Source organism: Falco punctatus (assembly GCF_963210335.1).
Source record: "Falco punctatus genome assembly, chromosome: 1".
In the NCBI taxonomy this organism is placed as follows: Eukaryota; Metazoa; Chordata; class Aves; order Falconiformes; family Falconidae; genus Falco; species Falco punctatus.
The window spans coordinates 68,298,999-68,321,852 of NC_137580.1; the positions used below are offsets into that span (position 1 = coordinate 68,298,999).

At 37.0% G+C, this 22,854-nt stretch overlaps 1 protein-coding gene and 1 long non-coding RNA gene across 6 annotated transcripts in view; one reads left to right on the forward strand and one right to left on the reverse strand.

Moving 5' to 3' along the window:
• Positions 1 to 74: 74 nt before the first annotated feature.
• LOC308058391 lies at positions 75 to 15,543 on the forward strand. The gene is made up of 3 exons (XR_013925788.1): positions 75 to 172; positions 11,540 to 11,757; positions 13,399 to 15,543. It is a non-coding gene; the product is annotated as an uncharacterized lncRNA (long non-coding RNA).
• Positions 1,028 to 22,854, reverse strand: part of SGMS2 (sphingomyelin synthase 2) — a 38,235-nt gene continuing 16,408 nt past the window's right edge. For all 5 annotated transcript variants that reach the window (XM_080374061.1, XM_080374058.1, XM_080374060.1 and 2 more), the window contains 5 exons: positions 18,373 to 19,035; positions 17,509 to 17,626; positions 15,550 to 15,703; positions 12,570 to 12,736; positions 1,028 to 11,739 (listed from right to left, as the gene is read on the reverse strand). In XM_080374061.1, the coding sequence (XP_080230187.1) occupies positions 11,536 to 11,739; positions 12,570 to 12,736; positions 15,550 to 15,703; positions 17,509 to 17,626; positions 18,373 to 18,827 (1,098 nt within the window). In that variant the 5' untranslated portion in view covers positions 18,828 to 19,035 and the 3' untranslated portion in view covers positions 1,028 to 11,535. The remainder of the gene's footprint in view (positions 11,740 to 12,569; positions 12,737 to 15,549; positions 15,704 to 17,508; positions 17,627 to 18,372; positions 19,036 to 22,854) is intronic.

Below are 22,854 nucleotides of genomic sequence, written 5' to 3' on the forward strand. Positions count from 1 at the left end.
GTGGGCGGGCAGCGGCCCGCCCCGGGGCCGGGGCCACCTTGAGGTAAGCGGGAGGAAAAGCGGCCCGGGGCTCGGGGCTGTTCTCGCAGGCCGCTGGCGGCGTGGCACAGCGCCCCGCACCGCGCCGCCCGGTGACACGCCGAGTCCGTTCTTGCAGGGGGCTGGGCTGGGGGTGAGTAGGGGTTGGTTTTTTGGAGTTTGGTTTTTTTTTTTAAGGGGGGCTGTGGGGTGTGTGGTGTGTGGAGGGCTGAGCAAGTGTAAAAGTTTTCGTTAGATATCAGCACGTACACCCAGCTCATACGGAAGCGAGTGCCCCTCACGCAAACAGCTGCTGGTCCCGGGGTGGGGAAGGGGAGGCGGCGGGTCCCTCTTCCCCTTTCCGAACACAGGAGCCGTCACTTCCAGGGAGCACACCGGAGCGCTCTGCTCTCATAAACAAGGACTAACCTGGCAGAAGGGCCCAGCTCTGGGTTCAGGAACTGCTTGGCAAATGCAGAAACTGCAGGGAGGCTCCTCGGAACTTTAGAGGAAAGATGGCTTAAAATTATTATTTGCAATAGGGAAGGATAGGAACTAAAAAAAAAACCACCACCCCACAACAACAAACCACCAAACAAAACCCAAAACAAACCAACACCCCCCCCCCCCCCCCCCCCGCTAACTGGTTTTGAGGGTCCCCCTCCCCGAGAGATACAGCTTAGGGCACTTCCTCCAGCTGATCAACAGCCTCAAAATTAATCCCTCCACAAAGGGAATTAGGTGTTTTAAACTACTGCTGCACGGTCTTCCAAACCATGTGCAGCAGCATCGGCCGTTTCAGTAGGTGTTCTTGATACTCCCTCAACAAGACAGAAAAGGCACAGTGGGCAAAACCAGAAGTACACCACCTTTAAAGTGACCACCAAAAAAATAAAAATGCAAAGAACAAGTTGTGCTTACCCATTAAAAAGATGTTAGGTGTGTTGTTTTTTTTTTAATAGTTGAACATTCAGTAAAGATACTGACAAATGGCTCTTCAAATACTGGCTGAGCTATATTAAAAAGGTTTTATTGCAATTACACAGAAGTTACAGGAATTTTAGAAATACATAGAGCTTCAAATGGTGAAGGTCAGTTTTCTTCCAAGCAATTAAGGCAACTGGCTGCAATGTCTCTTTAATTAATATAAACAAACAGCAAATGGATATTTTACTAGCCATGGATTAAACAAAGTAGAAAAAACTAAGATCACAGATTTAAATTGGCAGAACAGAATGCAGCTTTTTTGTGACCATATCTGGCAAAAATGCAGTGGTTAATTACAGCATACAACAGTAAAAAAATGCATCTATTAGAAAAGTACAGAAAAAAGTCAGCTGAAAATTTATCTGAACAAAAGACATTTTAAATCTGGGTCTCAAGGAGAGTTTAAGTTCTGCACTTAAGCTAAGCTAGTCAGCACTGCTGAAACCCATTACTCTTTTTGCTTATTTTCTTTATAGAAGAGTAATTCAGCCTCACTTCCTTCTCAGTCTAGTTGAGAAGCATCATTAGATAAGGAAATTCTCTCCTTGCCTCCACATGCAGTTGAAAGATTGGCTTTAAGTGGCACATGGCCAATTCTAGGTTGCCCAACAATTACATTTCACACTAATTTTGATAAAAATGAAACTACTTTCCCATTTTTAAGTGAGTTTGCTGATGAAATGTAAACTTTACTCTGAAGTATCATTAAGTGGATGTTTCTACTTAAAAATAATGGAAGTTATTGCAACATTAGAGCCAGTCTTTCCAGTTGAAATTATAGAAATAACCTCTTCTTAAAGCATAAAATTAACAGCAAAATATAACCAAGCACTTTACTGATATTCTGTATACCCCATATAACTACATATACAAGTTTTAGCGCTATAGTGCTTCCTTGGAAATCATTGCCTCCTCTGTTCTAGTATAATACCCCAACATAACAGTTAAACCTGCACTTAAGGAAAGCCCATTCCTGAAACTATTTTGCTCTAAATTATGTAATCAAAGCATTTTGTGACTCTAAATATGACAAAACCTCCATGTAACAAGCAAACACGCAGAGTGAAGACTCATTAAAACAAGTGTTAAAAAATATAGTTCAAGTTAAGTCATTTTTCTTTAAAGATAACCAAGTTACAGAATTAAGGCCCAAGCAGAAACATTGGAAATTTAACACAGTAAACTCTCAAAAGCAATATAATATTCATTTCTCAAACTTTATCTTAGTCTTTGAATCCTATCAACACTTAACTGTTGACCAATTATTTTATGTAGTTGAATTAGCACCCCTTCTCTTCACGTGTGGGCTGTGTTTTATATATGCTTTATTTAGGTTTGCAGGCAACTTTGGGATTTTTATTTTCACAGGCACTTTATTCAGAAAAGATATTCTCTTTATTAAGAGAATACTGAAAATATTTGAAACTTCTGAGTTAGACTAGTGCACTGACAAACATGTTCCTGTAACTCACAGCAGATGCTAATGCTAAAAATCCACTCACGTCACAAGTGCATGTCACATGCTTACAAAGGTTTTGTTTTTGCAGGGCACTTAAGCATACAGCCATTTACCTGTTTTTGTAAATATTGCCTTTTTTTGTAAATTAAAATACAACCCTTTTTCTCTGAAGCATCTAGTAATTAAGATAGGAAAGCTGTATTTCAATGTGAGTTAGAACTGTTATGGATGAAAGAGCCTTGAAAGGTAGAACAGTCAAGTGTCCTACTGTAAAAGCAAGTGCTGAGACAAGTAGCAAAACACAATACAGACTACTGTTACTAGACTATCAGTCTTCACTCAACAAAAAAACCACAGCCAGCCCTGCTTTTATTCTAGATGGTCGGTTTGTTTCTGCTTTAAGTTACTGTAGACCTGTAATATTCTTTGCACAGACACAGAAGTTCCATAAAATAGATCTCAGAGAAGCCTGTTTATTTCCTGAAGTACTAGCAACTGATGCAAGAGAACTTACTCCAGTATATGAAAGATAGCAGTTTAGTGACCAAAACTTCAGGTTGCAGCTACTTTAGAGCACAGAAGTGTGCCACAGTGTTATCCAGACTGTGCTCCCTTCTGCACTCACCAGTGTATACCTGGACACAGCACTCTGCATGTTCACGTGTCCATAGCAATACTTATGTCAGAGTTGACTATAGTAGCATTTCCAAATGTCTTACAGACAGATGCTTTTACAACTGCAAGTTGAGAAGGGGCCTTTAAAAAGAACTAAAGGCTTTGTATTCTCTATGGAGAGAAAGCATAGATACTGCTGCCTGAAAAGATCTGGAAGTGCATTGCTATTATATGCAACATTGAATAATAACCTGGGGACCAAAGACACAAGATAGTTTTTCATCTGAAGAGAAAGTTGCCTGTGAAGCTTTACAACCAAGTTAGAAAATTACTTTGCTATTCCAAAGTCTAAACAAATCCTAGTTTAAGGCTCTTTCATGTATTTTTATGATGTCCTACTATGAATTGCCTTGATAATTTTGTCAGGTTTCACTTCTGTTCTTCAGATATGTTTATGTGGTCACGTTCCTTCACGAGCTAGTTTTTCAGAAGTTTTAGTAAAAGATGGATCTACATAATCAGTGTTCTCATACAGCTTTGTCGATTTCACATCCTATCTCCAAGGCTTCAATGATGATGAAGCCAGGTATTTTTTTTTCTTTCTTTTTTAATTATTAGCCTTAATCCTACCCAGTACAATTCTTGTGTGTTAGTTTCAGAAGATTAGCTACCCTAAGCATGTATGAAAATTTAATCCTAGACCCATACACATTCCTGACAATTTCCTGCATTAAAAATACTAACTATAATATTTTTCAGTTTTTACATAAAACAAAAATAAAAAGGGTCATTTATATAAAAAGCATTTGGAACAGGTTTAAAATGTAGAGAAATTTTGCTTTATTGAGAAGATGTCACAACAGCTTTCCTTAGTGGTTCAATGGGTAAGAAGGGATTATCAGCTCCTGATAGTTTTTAAGAGTTCATTAGCACCATAATGGACAGAGGTTTTTGATTTTTAAAGATGTGTGTGGTCACGTAAGTAGTACAAAGTATTTAATTTTTTAGTAGACAGGCTGACCATAAAAAGTTTCAAGTTGTATGTGCTGAGTAAACCGCATAGGACAATTTCTTTAACATTTTTTTACCAAATTCATGGTCAACAATGCAAGTGATCATGACAGATAGCACCTTTGGAGAGAAAAGCTACAAGATGCTCACATTATTGCTTTTTTTAAAGTACAGCTAGTGCAATAGCTTTTTTTTTTTAAACACAGTGAACATAGACAACATCTTACAAATCAGAATTCTTGTATCATCTCATAGTGTACAGCAAACCACAACACTCAGTTGTCTCCACTTAACCAAAATTGCTGACATGCTACAAAAAGTGTCATCCTGAAAGTTTCACAACATAAAAGCTAACTCTTGCTAATTATGAGCAATTTATGTAAAAGTGAGGCCCAATTTGCAAACATTACTAGGAACTAGAAAACAGTACAAAATATGTTTAAGTAGTATCACTTGTGTTATGCTTTGCAGCATTTGCAGAACTGGACCCTAAAGCTATATAAAAAAGGCATATATTAGCTCTTTATCATGCAAGCATTACAGCATTCCTATATTACCATTTAGAGTTCCTCAGCAGCTAACACTTTTTCTTGCCTAGTTTTTCCCAGGTTGGATATGTAGCTCCAATTAATGTACAGAGCTACAGATTCAACCTAGGAGAAATCACGCAAGAAAAGCTGTCAGCCAGTGAGGATGAAACCACATTGCAGTTAAAAGCAACTGTACCTGTACTGTTTTTACAGAAACCTTTAGAGTTCTCAAAATCACATGGAAAGGAGAACCACAGCCATCAAACCATTATTTCCTCATTTACTTTCAGGTTCCTTGGTGTGACCCTGACTTCATAAAACTGCCAGAATTTTATCTTTTTTACACCTCACACGTGCTTTCCTGAATCAGGAAGATAAACACAAACAAATGTTCTAAACATTTAAAGAGCAAGAATTGATTCCTGAGATAAGTATGCACTTAGAATGTTAGGTTTTGTACTTGAAAATAATTTCAAGTTTCAATTTGTGCAAAGATATGTCTGATGAGAATACGTTCTGGCTTTAGTGTTAGTTTTGGAGCCTTCTGAAATGTAAATCCTACTCTTCCATATTGAGCCATTTAGAAAAGGCAGTTAATAGAAGCAGATGAAGTAAGACAGGAGCCCAAAGCAGCCTAGGCTCAAGTGTAAAAGCTGCATTCTAAGTGGCAACAAACTATGAAAAAAGTGGAATGCAAACCCAATTTTTACAGAAGTAACAAAGCACTGATAATAAGTTACTCAAAATGAAAGAGAAGCTGGAGTTTAGCAATATTGTTTAAGGTCCACATACAAACAACTCACTGGTAGAGGTAAAAGCAAGCAGGCAGATGCTGATATTCTTTATATTCTCAGTAGTCCTACCATCTCTAATTAAAAATAAATAATAATTTCAAAAGGAAAACAGACCCACTCATTTTAGATGCAACTCACACACTTGAAGCACCACCAGATTATATACTCCATTGAATTAGAATACTGCTGTCTGACTGGTTTTACAGTGGTCTGCATTTTAAGCCACTTTCTTAATTTTCTGGTTTTGGAAGTGATCTTCACTGCACTTTTTAGCTATTGCCACCTTTGGTACTGTGCTCTCAGTCTGAAAGGAGCTCGAAAGGACAAGTGAAGATGGCTCACAACCTGCTATGTAAGTACAACCTAGTTTATGTTCCCAGATAAGCCTCTGTGTACTGCATCCAACTTTGTGTATGCCAGAGAACCTCTCTGCACACACGTGCGTGCATGGTGCCTGGGTCCCCCAGCTGATCAAGATGCTTTTACTTCAGACTACTTTCCGACCAGCTTTTCTTTTAATTAAAAAAACAACAATCAGCAAGAGTCACCTCCAAACTTTTCAAAGTTATTTGATGAAAATTAATCTGAACTGGCACAAAGGATATTCTTTTGTAATAAGTCTTTAGAGTTTCACAAATGCTGACCTCCTAAAGACCTTACTTTGCAGAGGGCTAACACAAAAGCTGGAATTAATATTATATAGATACAGCTTGAAAGAAGAGTATTTCTGCTAGAAGAAACCCATGCATAGAGGCTTTAGGCACTGTAGTAAATGGAAAAAAATGTAGATCCATTGTAATTTACCAGAACTAAATCCAGTTATGACTAACCATACTGCAAATAAGGAACAAAACCACTCGCTCATCTAGGGGAAGGACTGGGCCAACCAATACAGAATGATTTGAAAAAGAATGAACACTAAATATAATAGTATAATACAGCATCTTTTTTCCACTGTGGTATGTAAAAGACTACCTGTAGAATGCAGCGGATAGAATTTCAATTCAAAAATTCAAACAACTACTTCCAGCAAGACTGGTTTGCCCTCTCCTCCTACCTGGGTTGTTTCTTTAACTTAAAGGGCAGCCCACAGCAAAGAGCCACAAAAAACAAACTTCTTATAGTATTTACTAAACTCCAGGTCCTTAGGAATTAAAATATGTCAAAAACAAGTCAAATCTTCCTGATTTTAAGCGCTAATTTTCACCAGGAGAGAAAGAATCCTCAGCACCAGTATTTTAGATACACACTGGAGACCACACAATATCATTTACCTTAAAACATCATTCAGGTATTTAAATGTTTGTTAGGAAAGATTATCTGCCCAAATAAAAGATGAGTTCAGAACCAGAACTTTTTCCTACAGTATTTAAATTGCCTCTACCTATCCTGAATTTTTTATGTGCATCTTTCTGGATTAAGATGTAATCAAGTGGTTCAATTCATAGAAACGTGAGCCAGCTAGAAAAAACACATCGTTCTTGTTTTAGAAGCTGTTAGTGACAGCCTGGAGGAACAGCTTATGAAAATTGCTAATCATATTAAAATATTTTACAATCTCCAAGCATCACTATGTTGATTTTTATTTTTATATTGTAGGTTATAGACAAGAACTAGCATAGTCCATAGCACAGACACACACTGGTACTGTAGAATTAAGTGCTTAATACTGCCTGTTTCCTTATAGGATTTGCAGCACTATTACACATAAACAATTTAATTCTACAGTACTCAGAAGTTAGGTGTAGTTTTAGCTCAGTTCTGTGTAAAAAGCAATATATGATCACCATCTACTTAAATGGTTTTTTCTTCCTTCCTTTTTCTTGTCAATACTAGAATAAAAGCCTGTCTTCATTCTCAGTTTCTCAGCACAATTTTTTTTTTGGACACTGGGAAGCACCACAGAGTAGCATATGAAGGGTAACTTATAAGCAAAGTTACTTTAGTGGCACACTAGGATATTTTTCTTGTGTGCACTTCAGCAGCAACACTTACTTGAAAGTTATCCAACAGCAGTATTTTTGAGTAACTTTTTTTAATAACTGAATTAAAGACATCTATACCAGGCATTGTAAAATCAAACATTTACATTCAGAAGTGTTCAATCCCACAGTATCACTCTAATTTTGTGTGTCTATAGAAGACTTCTAGGTGATGCCAAAACACATACTTGTCAAAAATATCAAGATGATTTTAAAATCTGCCAGTTAAGAACTATTTCAGTACATCTGATAAGGTTGTGTCCAATGAATCTTTAAGACAGTATTTTTTAAAAGTTAAAAAAAACAAACATGGGAAAGTTCATTTAAATGGGAAGACTTCACCTTGCACTGCAGTTAATGGATCTGGCCTCTAGAAATGGAAATCATACTTCATATCCACTGAAGTGAGAAAAAGGTTTTGTGTTAGTACCAGACAACTATGGATAAATTGTCTAGCCAGATACTAACAATAAGAGAAAGCCAAAGTTTGAACAGATTCTGATTTAAGATACAGATAAGTAGATATTCAATAATCTAAGAAAATTATCTCTTAAAATACTTCCCAGTTCTGTGTCTGAGCTTTATTTATTATGTGAAGATAGTGTATCCTAACATATAGCCTTAACTTTATTTTTCTTCTTTCTCTCCTCCCCCATTCTTTTAAAGGGGGGAAGCAAATTCAGTACCAGAGTTCATAGCGATGTTACTGCCCCACTTCTAGTTATCTTTCCAAGAAAACAGCAAGAACGATTAACGTTTAGTACCATTTATGTCCACATGGGAGTGCTGAGCACATACCATAAAGTCAGTTCACAGTGGTTTCAAGTATATGTTAATCATTTCTGGCATTGGAATGAAGCATCTGTAGCATGACTACATAGCAGAACATTTCTTTAAATGTTCAAGTTAACCTTTTAAAACCAGGTTTAAATTTAGGAAAGGCATTTAAGAAAGCTTGTTTCATAAATGCAAAGCACCCAACAGCATCTAAGCCATACTGATACACTAGCTGTGCAAGTGTAGTGCCTTCTTATGTACTTTTTTTTTAAGTGTCTGGGAAGTTCAACATATAAATGCTTTTCAGTGGAGAGAAAGAGCATTTTATTTATAGTAACAGTAAAAGTGCAGCTCATATGACATCTGTAAGAAAGATTGTTATTGTAATTCTAGGAAAAGTAATTGTAGTGGCATACTGCAAAACATTGGGCATATACAGCCCAAATAAGCCTGGACTCAGTAGGCTTGTTCAGTACATTAAAGTGAAGTCTGAGTTCCTCCTGTTATTTTACCCACTGCAGTCCTTTTTCCTTCGGGTGAAACCAGGTTTTCAGCTTCGTAGTGTTTATATACAGTGATCACTAAATTCTTAAAATTAATAATTTTATGTACCAGCTGTGGTTTGTATTGGATAAACTACTATAGCAGTAAGCACTAGCATATACCATTACTTACCCCATTTCATCATCTTACTTATAGGCCTAAAGAGTCTTCAAATACATCTATAGCATCCAAGTTTGCAAAAGCAATGTAAACCTATTGGAAGTAGACAAGTAGGATTTTTCTGCTATTCAAATACACACACCCTTTTGAGGGCTTTGATAAAATGGAGAAAATTTAAATACTTAAGGTAAGGCTGAGCCAGAACAGGAATTTTTTAAGCTAGGTATTTTGAGCTAGGGCTGCCATTTAAACTTTCCTTTTATATTACAATAGTTTCTATCAAATTCAGCAGTAGAATGAAAGCTCATATTGCCCAACAAGAGCATAATCTCTACTTGCTTCTATTTTATCACTTATTTTTTCCTTCCAGAAACAGGAATAAGTAAAAAAAACAAACAGCTCATCCTGCATGAAGAAGTTCTCCTTTGCAGATACATTACAGAAATCCCACTGAGACTCAGTGGTGATTATGCAGACAATTAGCTATCTAAACTAACAAAGTATTTATTATTCAGTCACCAGATGCAAACCACTGTTTAAGCTCCTTACTGGAACACTTTTCATCATCATATTTTCAGGGCATGGTTATCACTAGTGAAATGCATTCACAATTTCTAAAAGATGGTATTGTAATAAGCGGCTTAACATTACCATATTTAAGGTATCACAAATCTTAGAATTCAACTTCAAAAAATTATGCTCTATGAAGTAATATTGATATAACAAGTATCTTGGGAGATTTACAGACTGACATTGAACAGATTTATTTATATGATACAGAAAAAGGACTTTCATGTAAGTGTTTTGATACTGGCTTTTTAGCTGCTCAAGGTCTGCCAGGAGCAAGCAAATGAAAATACAGGTATGCTCACACACACACAACTTCTAGGGGCATGTTATAAGATTTAAGAAGTGTAATTAAAATAACAAAACCAAACACCAGCAGAATTTTTTTCTTAGCTAAGTTTTACCAAGGATGTATTGTAAAGAACATTGTTTATTGTATTACTTTGATAATGCACAAAAATATTTGAAATGCACATCAATAATATTTTCATGTACAACTCATAGCAACTGATCCCCTTAACTGGAAAAAAAATCCTGTTTGAATACTCTATCGCATTTTATAACTACAACTGGGCTTTTTAAAAACAAGTTATTAAATTATGTTCACACTTGTCACTCAGTTCAAGACATTCTTAAAATAAGCAGCATTTCCTTTATATTAGTATCACCTCAACACTTAATGCAGTTTTATCTTTTCTATCAAGTTTTACTGAAGATTTGAAAATAAAATTCAGTTAACTGCAGAACTTAACACAGAGCATAAAGGGTTAAACATGGTATGCTAAACAAAATAAAAAAACATCAGAACCAGGTAGCTGTTAATTTGTGGGTTTGTTACATGTTTATGACATGGTAGTTTCCCACATGCCCAGCCAGCTTGCTGAAATAGGTATTTTAGTTGGACTGAAACCCTAGGAAAAAAAGAATCCACATGTGACTCCTACCACACTGTCATTTAATATGAAATGGTTTTAGGTAATTAAAGAAATGCTACTGTTGAAGGTATTCACCTTGGCACTTTTTTTTTTTAAGTCACAGAAATGCATGCCAACAAGTAAAAAAGAAATTCAATGCAGAAGTATGGCTCCCAAGCAAACTTGCTATACATAGCTTCAGCAAGAGATAGCTACTAAAATTAAAAAGTTTTAAATATAGCCCCATTTTGGACCTGGCCTTGCATTCCTCAAGCAGGTGAGATCTGTAGGACTTTTGCCTGAATTAAGAACCGTATGATCACTCTTTCCAGTAAGCAGTTTTAATGTGTTCAACTACACAACAGTGTGTGCTTTGTGTGTATATGCATGTACATACACTGATAGGCACTGTATAGCTATATGCACAAGGCCAAGAAGATTTAGACTTTGAAACTGTGTCCTTTTTTTAAAAATAAAGTTTTAGGCTCCTTGAGCTCTTATGTTAGCAGCTAGTCCTAATTTGCAAAGTCATCAGGTAGCACAACAGTTTAAATATAAAATTACTAATAAAAATGTAAAAATTGGTATATCATAGAATATATGGGAGATAATGGTGGTGTAGTATTTTAGGGTCTTAAGATATTCATACCCACAGAGTGTAAAAAAGTCAAGACTCTCTTCCAGCTGTAGCAGTCACGCAAAGGCCTTACCTTCATTAGCAAGAATAATGTAACAAACCACTTCCCATAAGTGTTTTGGTTGTTGTTTTTTTTATATATCTACCTCAATACGCCAATATCAAGCCTTTACATTTTAGCATGGTTTTGCCCTTATGCACTCAAGAACTCTGAAGATGAGATTTTTGGGTGCTTCTGTGGATGAGTGATAATTACTAATGAAAGTGTTAATGTGGTCTTTGGCACCTCTATCTCATTAGTAAAGCAAAGTCCTGCTCCATTTTTTCTTCAATAAAAAAAATCCCATCTGTGGTGCATTCTATTAGCACTGAAGAGTAGAATAGGTCTGTACAGCCTGATGATAGGAAAACATATGAAATGGCAATATGTGTGCCTACAATTGTCTTTCCAATCAATTGCACAGAAGCTTGGTCCACTTCTTCAGTTACAGTGTAGTCCTCTTAAGAGCTTTGGTTACAGCATTAATGTTTTGGTAAAAAAAAAAAACACAAAAAACCAACAGAGCAGATGCTTTCCTTCTTCAGGTAGATTTTTCATTGTCCTCTCCTGTCTTCTGAACCCGTGAATACTTCTTGCATGAAGATTTGAAGCAGCTGGGAGGCCAAGATATTGGCCAGGAAAAGCTGCAAGGAACAGAGCCTTGCACATTCTTCTCAAAGAAATAAAATATTGGATACCACCATGCTCGAGAGAGAAAATTTGTCTGCGAAGAGACCTTTAAAGTCTGTATTGGCGCAAGCAGGTAAAGAGGAAAAGGAAACAGACAATCAGTTTCAAGCATTATAGTCAGTTACATTGAGTCAAGACAACTAGAAAAATGCAATGTATTTGCATGCACTTCTGCAAAGAGGAGATGCATTTAGTCTGGTAAAAACCCAGAGTTCTGAGGTAGCATATACCTCATAGTCCAAATGTATACTACAAACTAAGCATCTAAGCATCTTTAACACAGAGGGATCCTTTATTGCTGTACAGTTTAGCAAGACTGTGCACTCGAGTCTTTCTGAACATGAGTCCTTTCAGGCATGTCATATTCCATTGATTACTAGTAGTTGAAAACGAGATTAAAGTTGCTTGAGCACCATTATCCTGCTTGAAAGTGTTCTTGAAACAACTGCAGCAGGTACCTTCTGAACAATATACTTTTAGTGACATTTACAGAAGAACTGTTACTAGAATTTTATGATGGTCTAGGTAGTTTAGGTTGGTCAGAAATTTTATTATTGAACTACTGTTTGATCATAAGCTCAGACAAACAAATTCTCTATATTAACTACAGCAATTTCATTTCAAAAAACTTTAAGCCAAAATATCAGGAATTTCAAAGTTATAGCTTTATAAAAAAGATTTGAAATAACTTCATAACAGGCACAGATCAAAAAAGAACATCTTAGCCATTAAATATTTATTTAAACCACTGAAGTGGAAACTCTTTGCCCAAATTGTATAAACTTCAATATGGAACCTCTATTTTTATTTCAAAATTAAGAACTAATTTTGAGCAGTATTACAAGTGGAAGCTATACATAAATTCTAAAGGTATTTGCCACTCACCTTTTCATTAGCCATTGAGTGATACCACCAGAAAAGCCGTGTAGTGATATAGTAAGCAATGATGACATCTACAGTATAGTGTTCATGAGCAACAAGAATACAAATTATGCCAGCAGCACTCATTAGCCAGCAGATTAAGTGATACCACCAGAAATGACGTGGTGAATCTGTGAAACGGAGACATGGGGGGAGGGGGGGAACACACAAAGCCATACACATTATCAGAGCAATCCACAAAGGGAAGGGGACAAGATAAAAGAAAGGCTACAAGTTTTGAAATATAACTCATTTATACCACACTGATACAAGAACCCTGTTTTGGCACAGAACACAAGACTAAAGAATTATGCAAACTCACTGAGGTGTCCCATGGTAGCAGGACTGGAACTAGATCATTTTTAAAGGTCTCTTCCAATTCAAACCATTCTGTGTTTCTGTGTTCTTACTTTGTAAGAGGAACACAAAATGAGCTTTCAGTTAGAAACAGGCAGCACTGTCTCCCATTTTCAAGTCAAATTAAGTAAGTTTTCCAGTTAAATCACTTCTAGGGTATGGGGTACAGGGGAAGAGACAGAAACTGAGGCAAGATGCACACTGATTATTTTAATCTGGCATATTTAATATCTGTTCTTTTTATGGTCTCTGCTCTAGTAAACTTACGCTCAAGTCAAATGTCTAGATTTTATCTAACCTGAGCAGAGATCACAGATTAAACAGGAAAAGACACTTTTAAAAATTTCTAGTTAATTACTTCATGAAACCACTGTTCTGTGAAACAATACACTGTATGGGGAAGTACAGGATGTGAATTTATACCCTTTAATTACAGATTAACAAATGGGAGTGAAGCTATTCTTCAAAATGCACTTGAGCCATTTTAGTTGAAGTCTCCCTGCCCTTCTTTCTCCATTGAAAAGCGCCTTGGGTGTCACAATGACCATTCATAACTTCTGACAGGCTAATGGGCTCCGTTTCACTCGCAGCGGGACATTTTTGGCACACATTGCATTGTGGGGCAATGGTCAGCCTTTACTTTCACACAATAACAGCAGAAAAGTTACTGATCTCAACAAGCCTACCCAGTAGTAGTCTGAGAAGCCTGTGCAAAATAGTTCCTGTAGGACAACTAAGATTTTGGTGGAAGTGTCAAAACAGTAAATTCTTTTAATACTCCCCAAAACATTGCAGATAAACCTGTTATCTCCTTATGAAAAAGAAAATAAATAAAAAGGAGCCAAGTCATCTCAAGAAGCTGGTGAAAACAGCCCCAAGCAAGACAGATATACCAAGTCTAAAAATGTAAATAACTATTCTGGACAAAAAAAAACTGGAGTGGGGGAGAATAAGCAAAGCAGCAGCAAAAGATGAAAGGAAGAGAAGAACAGAGCAAAAATAAAATAAACCATTAAACCAGAGACAATGAAAACCTCAGAATGCATCTTGTATTGAAGACATGTCATGAAGAGAAAGGAATACCATAAGCAACCTCTAATTCAGCGCAATTATAGGGCTTAAGCCCTTGCTCAGGTAACATTTTGCTAATTATATGGGAGGCAGAAAAAGGAAAACTATGCATCTCTTGTAGAACACAATTCTACTGAAACAGATGCTTAATTAGGTAGCAGTCAAAAGGCTTTTTACAAGAATTTGTATGACAACTCCTCCAACCCCTTATAATAAAACAACAAACTATACTAGACCCAAAAATGCTGGGTTATCTAAATCTCTTCTTATACTAAAGATATTAAAGAGTATGTGACCAGCATGAAGCTGCAATAACACACAACACAAGGCAAATGGCAAATCTATTTTTAGGCTATTTTCCTAACACTGTTCTCGTAATTGTGACGAGTTACACATGCCATTCCCCCTGTAACATTCACTTTACAAGACACACCTAGGCCTAAGAATCAGCAGACTACAATCAGCATCTCAAATCACCAAAGATTGTCTCACATCTGCAGATTTCAAGTTTGTCTTATTAAACAGGTATATTTATATAGCCCTAAGGCAGAATGTAGCACTGCAACACTTCCTTCCCTCTGTTTTAATAAAGAAGAATGCATTCAACTAATGCTGACTAGTCTTATTTTTCTTTCAGTGAGAATTGCACATTCCCATGAACCAAGCCAGCATTTGCATAGTTTGGGATACAACGGTAGGAGAGAATATTCCAATTCCAACATGTGAACTGGAAAGGGAACTCCCTACTACACATTCATGAGCAGCCAAGTTCCCAGGGTAGAAGCACTGCTTACCATACATCAAATTTAGAAGCTGGCGCTATTCTCCAAAGCCTCCATCGATGCTGTCTGTGCAGCATAGATTGCTATGGGGCATGGGGGGAAAAGCTATGTAAAGCAAGGGGGAAACCATAACCTCAACTATATCTTCTGCATGCCTGCCAAATTCTTATCAACTCCAAGAGGCACAAGTAGGAAACTAGGAGAAGACATCCAAGGAACATGAATCAACTTTTCATTGTTTGCAGTAACTAATGTACAGCCAACCAACCACTGCTTCTGGGTGGATTATAATTGTGCAATGGTGCTGTCCTAAAGCCATAAAAATTCCTTTAAAAATCTAGGGTATATCAGCCACCTTGTACAAAGCTAATTTGCATAGTTAACTACAGTATGTTTTACCCAAAATCTGAGTAGCCTATCAATAAATAAGTAAAAGCTAGCTTGCTTCAATTAACCAGTAAGCACTTTATATAAAGATACATGATACAAGATATATAAAGATATATAAAGATAACATGTCTAGTAACATCTGGCCCTTAATTAAAGCCCACACCACTTCTAACCCCACGTCCCATTTTCGCTCAAACAAACGATTATAATATTTCAGACCTGCAAACTGTGTATGACTGACTAGTAACTTTTGGAGGGCAGTAGTTCTACATTCACTTCTATCATGTGTTTTCCCAGTACAACAAATCTGAACAAGAAATGTGCAATGAAATACTATCACTTACACTCTTTGATGAACAGGTAGATCAGTGTTAGTACCACAGTGTGACCACTAAACAGGAAGTCTCCGCACAGGATGTGTGATCCTGTTATGGATAGGCCACCACCAGAAATCAGTCGCAGGATCCTCTGAACCTTTGCCTGAGAATCTCCGTTCAACTATAAACACCAGAAAAAAAAAAAAAGTACAAAAAAAGCTTAAGCAGCACCATAAGTTACTTGAGTAAACTTCTTGCCCAAACATAAGTAGAGTCAGGGAGACAAGGACGCAAGTTGTCTTCATTTTCTTTGGCTTTTTTCACATATTCTTAAAGAAATAAGCATGCATATCAAAGTTGACAGGTGCTAAAGATCAGCTTGATAACACTAGCATTCTGTCTGTGTTTTCCCAGGCTATTTTAAAATATGCATTGTATGAGAACAAACTGCAGAATATACTGGAAAAGTAAACATTCAGAATTTATAAGGTCAGGTATCTCACGATAGCAATTGACAGAACGGGTAAGACCCATTCAAAACTGGTTGCAATACAATACAGCCTTATGTACAGCTTCTATTATTCTGTTCAGACCTGAACAATGTTTTTACGGGGTAAGAACCTCAAACTTGCTTAATTTTAAGGTTTGGTTACAAATTCAGACAGGACTTACTCAGTTTTAGAGGCATTTTTTTTTTTTTAAACATGCATTAAGATCAGCTTTTGAGTGTTTGCCTACTATCTAGGAGAAATCAGTTTCACATCGCTGTTTAAAGATTAACTCTGGAAAAACAAACAAACAAGATAAAGGGATAACTGAGTTTTCCATAATCAGAAAAATACTCATAGGACAGAAACTGTCCAGAAGAGCTATCAATTTTCTCCAGAGTTCAAGTAATTCATCCTGTTTTAACGCTAGCAAAATGCTCTTTCAGTATTTAAGTTCTCCTTTGCTTACCTTTTCCCACTCCTTGATACAGTCTACTACACACAAATTCCTCAAGCTACTAGAACAAAACAGTTAAGTCTTTACAACAGTCGTATGTAAATGAAGCTTTTTCAAATCAATACCGGTTCATAAGTAGTTTATCCATTATGTTCCTAAGTTGCCTCAATGTGAAAGAATAATTCTGAACAAACATTAAGCTGTACCTCAAGACCAATGAGGTCCTAGCCACAAAGTGACAAATTTATCCCTCAAGTAAATTGGCAATATTTTTAGGCTTCAAAATGCTTATCTTCTCAGCGCACGACCAATTGTTTCTTACTTTCAAGTGCACTGTTCCTTCAGTACAGCCAACACAATACAATGCTGTTCCAAGGCAAATACATGTCTACAACTTTTTATTAGTAACCAGAAGTGGCAGTAACCAAACTCCTTTGTGTCACTAACTAAATTGTCACAATATTTTTAAAATATTCTTGTAGAAATATTAGCATGTACATGTTCCTACATGTATCAGCTCATTTAAATAGCTGGACTTGTTTTAGTCACATTTATATACCTTTTGCAGGTTGGAAGCAGGGACAGGCAGCTGACTACATGTATTACAATAGCTCTTGACAAAACAGTGTGAGAAAGAGGACAAAGCATGTGATAACATTGTGGGGTTTTTTTAAAAATTATTGCAACACAAGCTTGCTTATCAGCCTATGAATTACAATACTGGCCTTAGATATCCCACCATGTAAAAAAAAAAACCATGGCTGCAGGCTTACAGCTATCAGCTTGAGCCTTAGAAGCAAGTTTACCAATTTGGTAGCAGCACTATTTCAAAACAGGTATCTTCCTTGAAAGCATCTTAACTGCAGCAACAAATTGAGGCCCTTTCTATATGCCACAAATTTTGGTTTATCACAATCTATGTTTCTGAAGACATCAGCTGAAAGTAATTTGTGTTATTTAACCCCATCTGGAACATTATGTTCTATTTGCTCTAATAAGCCATAAGGACTCAGGCAAGAATTAGGGAGCAAAAGCTCTTACCTTTGGTGCACACTGAAAATGCATTCCAGGCACAGGTAAGGTGGTAACATACATGGTAATACAGCGGTACAGATACAAAGTTCCTATTATAAAAAAGAACCTGCGTCCCACTATTGATCTGAAAGTAAGGGAAGAGGGGGAAAAGATTCAGTACAGAGTTCACATGCAGGATACACGTAACAGTTATGGAGCTCTAGCTTTATTAGATAGGCAAATCTCTAGAATTAAAGAGCAGCTCCCCACCGCCCACTTCTTCACCACACACTTCTCTAAATCAAACAGCAAAAAGGCTTTCAAGTTTTAGTCTTGCTCGCTCATTAATAGTACATAACTACCACAAAGCTCCCATCAATTTAGTGTGGCCTCAGTTGAACTTAGGTGTGTAGCCAGTTTGAATCAGTGACCTTCTCTTTTCAGTCCCATATTATAACCATGTACTTGAGCTAAATATATCTAGTTTAAGCAAAGGAAGACAAAGGAAATAGCTTCTAGTCTAGCTACAGAGGACTAGAGGTTCTTAAGTCTGGATGAGATTTTTCACATCACCATGACTTCCCCTCTTTAAGCACAGTCATATCTGTGAATACAATTGGAAAAGCCCAATCCCAGATTAAATTTCACTAGTACAATGTAGGTGTCAAGTTCAGATGTAAAAAACATCATTCAATAATCAGGAGAAACCAGTGTTTCTGTATCCACCATGGACACTGGAGCATTTTCTAAACAATAATTTGTCATTTTACTGCCAGCCCTAATTCTACAATGGTAGAACCTGCAGCAATATAAGATTTCTTCTACTCTAAGTGAACAATTGAAATCCACATTCTGAAAACATACAGCAGAGGGAAAAATATAGCTACTTACTTATATCTAAGAAACAACCACTGGAATATCCATAATCCAAGTAGTATTATTCCATTTATTTCTGATACAGAAAAAGCCCATTTCACACGATCAATGTAATCAAAAAATTTGTCAGGCAAGGGAGGGCTTAACTCCTTTGGAGGTACTCTCTCATGGACCACAGTGATCATCACAGTTGTGAGAATCAAATTGAAGAGAGCATAGACAAAGGCAATGCCTGTTTTCCACCATTCCAGAGGAAATTTGTTCCTAGATTCAGCAGGCATAGCAATCTGGATGTAATCTGGATACTTCTTTGTTGTTTTTCGCAAGCCATTAGACAAGCCCTTTGGTTTGCTAGTGCCATTTTTGTTCTCTTCACTGACTGAGAGAGTAGGTCGTGAGTAGCCATTAGAAGTGTCATTGTTTTGACCCTCCATATGCTCTTCGAGCTTTGCTGTCTCAATGGTATTCATTCCCAAGCTGTATGGCCAAACTGGGTTAATCAATGACAAGTTTCTGGGCTCTCTGAAGTATGTTATTCCTGGAAATCCAATGTTCTTGTTCCTAGATAATTTTTGATTTCTGTGCAACTCTAAAACGTGTCCATTGTGCTTTTTGCTGTTCAGATACTGTAAAGCAAATCGTGAAGACAAATCTTTCTTTCCTCTAGAGCTGTAACATCTGCAAAAAAACCAAAACAGATACTGAGGACCGTCAGAAATAGTAATGTGGCACTGAACAGAATGTTTATTCTTAAATACTTGAAAATGCTTATTCTAGGTTCCATCCAGGTCTACTTACATAAACAGTCAAAAGGCGAACCGGAGACAGGTGGGTACCGTGAAATAATTCAAGCCAATTCCTACTGAATAACTTTGAGAACTAGTACCATTTTTTGCTTTGTTGGGGTGCTGGGGGGTGTTGGTTGGGGTTTTGTTTGATTGTTTGTAGTTTTTTGGGTGTGGTGTTTTGGTTTTGTGTGGGTTTTTTTTTTTTTTTTTCAAAGGACAAGATCCACATACTTCAACAGTCATGACAGCACTTGCTTTAGCAGTTGTCACAATTAAGACTAACCCATGTTTGCAGCAATATTGAATTGTATGGAATGCCCCTAAGCAATAAAAGATATCTCCTTTTTGCCATGCTATATGTACAATTAAGCCATCAGGACAGAAACCGGAGCTGCCAGTCTCCCTAACCACATGTCACAGAACTTGGCTTAAAGAAAAACAACCTGCTCAGGAAAAACCTGTGGAGTAACTGATCTCTTGATAGCAAGGACAAACTAAAACTAAAACAGTTTGGAAAGTTGGGCATTTGTGCTTTGATCCCTCCCCCTTTATCCCCCCCCCCAACAGAGAAGACATTTAACATAGTCAGCCTGCAAGTCCCACTGATTTCCTAACTACTGCCCTTACTGCTGAAAGGGAGAAGGGGGTAAAGGTTCAGATCCCAAATATGTGAGATTCATACAAATAATACTGAAGTAGTTATGCATTTCTAAATTAACCTCTCAGCAGTGTTTCTGAAACCCACTGTAATCAGCTGACCTTTTCTAAATCCCTGATCAACAAGTGTATGAAAACTACACATACATACCACATTCAGAATACTCTCCCTCAAAAAACCCAACAGCCAAGAAAACAAGTGATTTCAGGTGCTTTTTCTCCCTTTTACTAATCATACTGTAAACTCCACTTCCCTAAGAGAATGGGAAGTGATGCTTCAATACAACTAACAATATTCTTTTAGAGCAGCTGCAAAAGTAATAGCTTTACTTAAGCCTGTAGTAGAACAGCATTTCAACTTTCAAATCCTTAACGCACACATTCTTCTATTCCCTGTCTACTAAACATAGGCATGTGACAGTATAAAAAGATTTGAACCAGTCTAATTGCTCAAGTTTTGGAAGTCAAGTCTACCTAGCATTCACCTACTAAGCCAAGACCCCCTTCTCAACATCATGCTATACATAAGTCACTGATGTAGAAACCAGCAAAACTTGATACATTTTATATCTTGCACAGTTGAAACATTTTTAGAATTACACATCTACTGAAAAACAGAAAGCATCACAGCAAGGAATAGCCTCAGTTATTTCCTTCTTCACAGATACCTAGCACTGCTAGTAACATAAGTAAAAGGTTTTGTTTTCAGGTATGTTCAGGTATTTCAGCCTTAAAGATCAAAGAGCATCTGAACTACAGATGAACAACAACCTAACAAGCTAGAAGCAGAATGGCACTCAGGTTTAGATATTAACTTATCAAGCAAAGGAATTATACTGACAGCTTGCAGAAAAAGTTTTGTTCCTTCCTGGTTTTAAGTGGATTGTAAGGCATATCGATCTACCATTTCTGATGGCTCATCAAGATTATTTCAAGCAGAGTGCATACTGTGGTCAAAACTTTGTTTACATTGATAGTTCAAGGTGCTATTTATCATCTGATCAGCAACCTGTAGGAATGTAAAGGTTTTCCTTTATAATACCTTTTCAACCCATTTCTCCCCTGTTCTATAAGAAAGCAGAAACTCTATTGACAAAAAAGACAGACACTCTGCTTGAAGCTTTCAGTCCCTTGCTGCCCATCCGACTGGCCAGAGAAGTGATGAAGTACCAACAGCCTAATGATCCTCTGGTACAGGCTGGAAGAGGAACTCCTCAGAAGTGCGCAGGTTTTTCTGCCAAGTCCCTGTCCCCATTTCACATATCCATTCAAGTCCTCATGAAGGGTGTATTCCTTTCAGCTTCCATGTTGTCCTTGCATTAATTTAGGCAAAATATCCTATTGCTTCTTCTGCTGAACTTGGAATGCCCCCATACCAAAAACAGGAGATGCCCATAAACAGCCTAGTAGTAAGCCTTAGACCTCTTCAGTAACCACGCAGCAATGTTCTGACTTAGCCATCTTGCCAGCGGTAGGGATCTGAAAATCAAACCCAACTGCTCCAAGCTACGGAGAATGCCCTGGGGGAAATCTCAAAGACTCACATGAAATTGGCCAAGCAACCCAAAAGGATAAATGAAAAAGGATGTAAGGGTTACATCCAGGTTTAGAACAACTTTTCTTTTTGGAACCACTTTAATACCTTCTAAAAATAGACATGTACCCTCATCAAGGAGCAGAGCTTCTTAACCAGCAATATTACAGCAGAACTCATAGTTGCCACAAGGAACAACATATTTCAAGGAAAATATTAATAGTGAAACAGATGCAAAAAGAGCAGGGGTCCTAACTGTTTATCCTGAGCTTCTACTTGCTCCCATGCAAACAGCTCCTTCATTTTCTGCATCCCCATTTGACAGTCATTCAAAAGGAAGCAGCTGACTGGGGGCCACATACAGCTTTGAAACAAGTCTAAGAACGCACATCTACATTTGTCTCTTCATGCTAGAACTTAAGAATAACAAGCAGTTTTATTTAGCTTGTTAGTCATCAGATTTTCAAAATAAAGGTCATTTCACATAAAGTTAGCTTACAATTGGTGTTTCTCATCCAGTATTTTGAACTTCTGTAACATTTCTCAAAATATTTTATCTTCTCTAATTTATTAAGGAGTGAATAGTCACAATTTGCACAGGCTTCCCAAATAAGTAGTTCTTCACCTGCTGTTCCAAATGTGAACAATCTCACTGTGACAAGAGCATCTAAAACAGTAAGACTGATCACTGACATTAAGTTACACGTTCATATATAAGATGGAAAAGTTTCTAGGCAGAAGTATTTTTAAACCTCATTCACTTTTGTTAAGGTTGGCTCAAACATTTGATAAAGCTGTAATACATTCTAGTATTTGGTAGCTGCAGAAAGAGGGTCTGTAAATAAAGTACTGCAGAAAAAAGTTACAGAATTGGAGATTACATGAAAGGAAGTTATACTATCATATCATTGACTGCATCACAGTTAGCAGGAAACAACTTTTAGTTAGTTTGTATTTTCTTCAGTCTCGTTTTTAGGACTATCTATAGGACAAGAACTAGAAAAGAAGTTGGGTAGCCTCTGCTACCTTGACAGCAATGAATAAAACCTGGCTTTTAGGAGTTTCTCTTTTTAATTTTCATTTTTTTAAAAGCATTCCAGGCCACAGTTTGTTTTTACAGTATTCCTTCTTCCACGCTATATTTTAGCTTCACAGCATATAGACCACCAGAGAAGGAGAAAACATAACAAAAAAAGCAAAACCAAAAAAAACCCCACAAAACAATAAAGAACCCAACTGCAGATCCATGCAAAGTACATTCAGGTGTGCAGAAACACGACTGAGTTTAATAGGTTTGCTCATCACTACTATTTCGCTACAGTAAATGTATTTTCAGAGCTGTGTCCATCTTTCAGCTGCACAATGTTTATGCTTACAATATATATAAATACATGCACAAAGTGGATTGCAGTTTATCTAACAGTTACAAGTTTATCTACATTCTCTAATAGGCTGCCAACACATTTCTTGCTCATGTGATGCTAAAGAAGTGCAAGTAAGAAAAAGCTGTATTACAGA